Source organism: Alligator sinensis, unplaced genomic scaffold, assembly GCF_000455745.1.
Source record: "Alligator sinensis unplaced genomic scaffold, ASM45574v1 scaffold1499_1, whole genome shotgun sequence".
Classification (NCBI taxonomy): Eukaryota; Metazoa; Chordata; order Crocodylia; family Alligatoridae; genus Alligator; species Alligator sinensis.
In genome coordinates this window covers 1138198-1144014 of record NW_005842494.1, presented here as the reverse complement: position 1 = coordinate 1144014, position 5817 = coordinate 1138198, and the positions used below count along the sequence as shown (strand labels likewise).

At 41.6% G+C, this 5817-nt stretch overlaps 1 protein-coding gene across 1 annotated transcript in view; it reads left to right on the top strand.

Annotated features, from left to right (window-relative positions):
- Positions 1 to 5817, top strand: part of LOC102386950 (complement receptor type 2) — a 19396-nt gene that overhangs the window by 3115 nt on the left and 10464 nt on the right. Inside the window, exons 3-6 of the mRNA XM_025212953.1 lie at positions 130 to 229; positions 1415 to 1500; positions 2778 to 2987; positions 4376 to 4555. Of these exons, the coding sequence (XP_025068738.1) occupies positions 130 to 229; positions 1415 to 1500; positions 2778 to 2987; positions 4376 to 4555 (576 nt within the window). The remainder of the gene's footprint in view (positions 1 to 129; positions 230 to 1414; positions 1501 to 2777; positions 2988 to 4375; positions 4556 to 5817) is intronic.

Here is a 5817-nt window from a genome sequence, read left to right as displayed (position 1 = left end):
CCCCCCCCCCGGGGGAGCTGAGATCTGGGGGTTCCTAAAAGCAACTGACTTTCAAGTCTTGGACAACTAGGAAGTATGAAGTTAAGGGTATTATAGGGACGTCTAATTCCCATTTGTGTTCCCTTTCAGGGAAGCTCTGTGGTCATCCAGGAGACTTGCCAGATGGTTCCGTTCGTATAGAGACTGATCTTAGTTTTGGTTCAACAGTGACATTTTCTTGTAATGAAGGGTAAGGATTTCAATGAATGCTTTTCCTTCCTTCTTTCTTGCACTACTGTGTTTTTGACCCAGCATTAAATTAAGACTTAATCTTTTAGTAGAATATTGTAGATTTAGGAATTTCTGAAGGATGTTTGCCGACAAGGTTCTTTGGTTTAATCCAATACTTTATTAGTCCAATCCTTGAAGACTATTGTGTGTTCTTGAAGAAATTACACTTGTCTTGTATGTCCAATTTGAAAAGATTGAGTCTGATGTTTCCATTATAAAAAGTTGGTGTCTTTTTGTGCTTTTAAAAGTGTAATATTTAAATCTTACAGTTTTAACAGCCCTTTTCAGTTTACCAAAAAAAGCCTTTGTTCAGGCGTTAATTTTTTAATTCCATGAGCTACTTTTAAAAATCATTTTTGTTCCTACTAAATGAATTTAGTGTACTTTAAATGCATTGAATACACTCCATAGTAGCTTTATTGGTTTCTCTAGGTCAGTGGTTCTCAAAATTTTGACATTCCTCTTGGAACATGCTAGCTCTTAATTCTCACTGGTTTGTTTTTTGGGTTTTTTTGCCTACAATAAAACAGATCAGTTTCTCTGTTGCAAAGACCTCAGAAAAACCACAATTATGGATTTTTGTTTAAAGTATCTGTGTTCCTCTTGTAAGTCACATTTATGCCCCTAACGTGTTGTGTGGCACCCTGCGGGACCCTTGAAAGGATCTCGAGGCACCCGGAGTGCTGCACCACCCCGGTTGAGAATCGCCACTCTAGATACCTGACATTATGGTCCTGCTTCAAACCAATGAAGACAAAAGCACAGAGATTTTAAATTGTTGGTAACTCCCCCCTTTTTTTTTTTTTTTTTTTTTTTTTTTTTTTTTTTTTTTTACGGTATATACATGCTGCTTTGATAATTGTAAAATGTGAACCACGGTGAGGGTTACGCATCTTGAAAAACAGACCTTCGTCGACTTGTGAGTTGGAATCACAGTTTAAACGTGCTGTTCTTCTGGCTTCGGTGTTTGGAATACGTGGCCAAATAGACTGTTTTTCTTGGCAAAGAGAATTGCAGCTTAAAACCCTGTTCTTGCTTCTTCATCCGTTGGTAGGACAGAAGTATATCCATGTGTATGAGTTGCTGGTTGGGAGCTTCCAGTAACTTATTTGAAAGCTTTTATTTTTTTTTTTCCCCTACTTAGGTACAGATTAATTGGACCACGGTTTGCTAAGTGCGAGATTGCTGGCAAAGGTGTTCATTGGAATGAAGGAATTCCGCACTGCGAGTGTAAGTGAATGGTATCTGTTTATATATTTTAAGAGCAAGTTCTCCTTGTGCTATTCTGTGCATCAGGTAAATTGTACATGAAAGGAAACTGATGACTAAAGAAAATGAAGTAGCTTCTTAACTGTTTTTTTTTTTTTTTTTTACAAGCTATTGGATGCATGTGTGAAAGTACTGGAGTAAGGCTGTCCAAGTTACGGTAGCTAGTGTGTATGGGCTAAATTCAAACTTTTATTGAAGGATTTACTTTTGTATAAATTTACCGTTTGAATGATCCATCATAGTGATTAACTCCAGATTAATGGATCACTGGAAATTGTGATTGGCCTCATCTAATTCAAAGTGTCAGATTGAATCACAGAGCAAAGTCAGATTAATAGGGTAACTGTTTTGTATTTTCCATTGAGCACATGTTGCAGACTTTCAGTCCTATGAACTGATAAGGTGCAAGTCTTGGTGTCACTGACTGAAGTTTTCATGCAGAAATCTTTTGTCCCTTACAACTATGAGAATTGTCTATAGAATTTGTTTGTATCGCCACTAGATTCGTATTTCGTAATGGGCTTTATTTGCAAATAACGTTAACGTGAATCTGCAGCTTATTTTATTGTTTTTCATGTTCTGGCTGTTGATGTGTTAGAGACCTAAACTTAACCATGTGAGAGAATATTACAGTGGGATTTTAGGAAAACATTTAGCCAGTCCTTAAAGGGTCTAAGTACCTAACGTTCTCGGAGAGATTACTTCATCTATTTTGCTTTTTTTTTTGGAAACTGTCATTGCAGAAATGTTAATACAATACAGTTTGTTTTCAGTTCTGTAATGAAATAGCAGTGTGTGTGTTGGCGTTCTTCAACATGGATGGTTTCTACACTTCCTGTTGTTGACCATAACAACATTACAGTTATCAGTTAATTCTAATAGAAAAATCTGCATTATGTTGTACATTTCCATTTTCTCTTTATTCTTTCTGATATTTTTGGTGATGCGCTAGTTTTTTCTTTGGCTTTTTTTGCTAAACTAAGACAACTTATTGGATGCGTCAGTTAATTTAGGGGAATTGCTATGTAAACCAGTATTCTTAACATGATGTCAGTTCATCTGTAGTTGATACCTTGACAGTTCAGTCTCTGTAAATATTGCAGGAAAAATAGTTGAACCTGTTGTAATTATTTTTACTTGCTTGAATGCTTGCGCTGTTGCTTATAGATGTTGTACCTTGTAAATTTTGCTGTGGCTTCTTACACAACAGTTTCCTTCTTTATTTTAATATCCTGCAGCAATTCCATGTTTGCCACCTCCAGACATAGAAAACGGGACGCACTCTGGTGACCAGGAAGATTATACCTACGGGGCATCGGTAACTTACAAGTGTAATAATGTGCCGAGAGGTTCGGTCCCTTTCTCACTTGTTGGGGAGGCAACTATTTATTGTAGTTCCAATGAAGATAATAATGGAGTTTGGAGTGCACCCGCCCCTCAGTGCAAAGGTGGTTATTTTTTATTTTTTTATGTTGTTTATTCTCTGTGTGCATCTTTCTATAGTGAGAAGCTTTTGAGTTTAGTGACAAATGGATCCTGGTTGTCCCTGATTTAAATAAATAAAAAAATAAATCACAAATTCTCTGACTAAAAATCCCAAAATCCGTGATTAAAATGAAAGGCCCCCAGGCTCTGCTAGTGCCCCTCCCCCCCCCTCCCCCACAGCTCCTGCTCCCCCAGACCTGCCAGAGGGGGCTCCCACTGCTATGGCTATGGGGCCAGGGACCCGGGTTTGCTGTCCCCTGCCCTTGGCAGGAGGCGAGGGCTGCTGTTGCAGCAGAGCAGATCCTGACACCACCTCCCTACCCCCCTCCTCTGTCCCACAGCTGACTGCCTGCTACTGGCTCAGGCTTGGGGTCTGGCTCCTTGCCACTGCATACTTGCAGGGGGGACCTGTGCCCACCAGATCAGTGCATGAGGATGGGGCTGCGTGCTGCGGGCTCCTGCCCTGCTGCCCTTCCCTGGGGCCTCTGCAGCTTGGCATGTGCAACCCACTACTGCAAAGAATAGCAGGGCCATGTAGGAAAGCTGCCTGCCACTGCGAGCTCTTGCTGTTTTGGCAACGCATCCCCTGCAGACGTGCACCAAGCATGACCAGGGAGAAATATCAGAATGTGGACATTGCCAATATAGGGAAATAAGTAATACATTTCTCTTCTGGAACAATATTACATAATGTTGGCTACTTGGAATGTTTTCCTGTCCTAATGGGCCTATGGTAAGCCCGAGGAAGCTCCTACTTTAGTCACATAAACTAAATGCTGTATTTTTTCGCATATACACCTTTTTCCAAATTTAGCTGCTGGAAATCGGGGTGTGTATTTTAAGCAAGTAATGATGGCAATAGCAGGTGCTGTCTCTGTGAGGGGAAAGCAAAGACATCTCTGCAAGCATTAAATGGGGCTCCATAATTGCTGCCTGTGGACACTTGCTCCCCCCCCCCTTCCCAGCAGCTAAGTGGAAAGGGAAGGGGTCATGCTGCAGAAGCTGCTACTCTGTTACAGCTACTTAGCAGTATTTTCCAGGAAAGATCCTTTTTACTTCATTCTGCCTTTCAGAACTGAGGCATTTCGTGTTTGGGTGCACGTTTTATGTGAGAGAACACAGCATCGTTTGCCTGTAGTGTTTTTATCTTGGTCTTAATACACTTCATAAGGGCTCATTTAAAACACTTGACCTCTGTTTCTTTCCTTGTCCACATCCTAGGAAATGTGTTGGAGGAATACATTTAAAATTTGGTTCACTGGAAATAAAAAACCTGTTTGTGGTGTCTGTAAAATAAAAGTGCTGCCTACAAATGTTTCAGAGCTTTCTGTTCTTTGATACTTTCTTTCAGTGGTCAAGTGTCCAGAGCCAGCAGTTCCAAATGGGAGAAGAGAAACTGCATATTCACCTAACTATATTTATAGAAGCAGAGTTATTATGAAATGCCTTCCTGGCTTCGTCATGATTGGAAGTGATGTGATTGAATGCCAAGAGAATAATACCTGGCGTCCTGAATTGCCAGTTTGTCTACGTAAGTATGAATAGGAATTGAATTTCTCATTGGTGATACAGTGAATCCTGCACAGATTGTTTGAATCACAAAATGAATCCGGTATGTTACCTGAAACCAGCAACTAGATGACCTGAGGAATGAATTGGTTGGCTAGCGAATCTGTATGACTTGTAAAGCTGAACTGTGATGCTGATGTGAACTGCATGTTGGTTTGGTTTTTTGGGGGTGGGGAGGCGGGAAAGGGGGACGGGATTGGCCAGTTAAAAAGTACCTCTTTGTGCCAACCCTTTTGGGGTTTGCAATGGAGTTTTGCAGGTTGTGTACTATAACCTGGCATTGTGCATATTTAACATGCCAATGTCAACATAAATATAATTGCTCATCAAGCCTTAAAATAGGGTTAGCAGAGTACTGCTGGTTTATTTGTGAACGTGTGCCTGTAAAGTACCTCAAAGTGTGAAGCAAGGCCAGTGATCCTCTCAGTGGAGAAGACATAACTCCCTTCTCCCTTCTTTTCCAAAATGTAGAAATATTCTCCCAGTATCTTTTTTGTGTGTGCCTGGATATCAGGCTGTTCTGCTAATATGCTACATGGTCTTAGCTGCCCAGTTACTACACTAACCCTTTTGGGGGGGAAAGCAGTGTAGACCACTACCACTTGGGTGAACAACAAACGCACAGTATAACCAGTTTGGTATGACCACAGGAAACCTGGAACGTAGCTGAGCAGGTGGCGTTCTCGTGACCCAAGTGGCTCAGTCTAGGGGACATGCTGTACTTGTTGAACCTGAGCAACACCCAACCAGCAGTTGTTTGAATTGGGTGCTGGGAAGAAGCTTGGGGGGAAAGTAGGCTCTTGATTACAGTGTTTCAGTCCAAGCAGCTTACGGCTTAGAAATCTGAATCTGAACATCCATGAAGCGTGAATGCTGCTTTTTACAAAGAGAATAATGGATGCATGCGAGTGTTTGTGTCCTGGAATATTTGCCATAGTTAAGGAAGACTTGGGGTTCTGGAGAGTAGAAGAGGGAGTATGGAGACAGGTAGTTGTGGGGGTTCAATTCAGGGAGCATCAGGGTGCTGAGATGGGGTGTTTGGGAGAATGAGTTAGGTGGGTTTGTGTTCGGAGCTATTTGTCAGCCCAAGAGGTCCCTTGCCACATGTGCCAAGGCTTGGGAGGCCTGAGCCTCACTTTGTCCTTCTTGTCCCCATGCAAGCTGGAGGTCTGGGGTCCCTTCTCTCCCTGAGAGATGCAGTGTAATGGGTTGTGCTCAATTGGG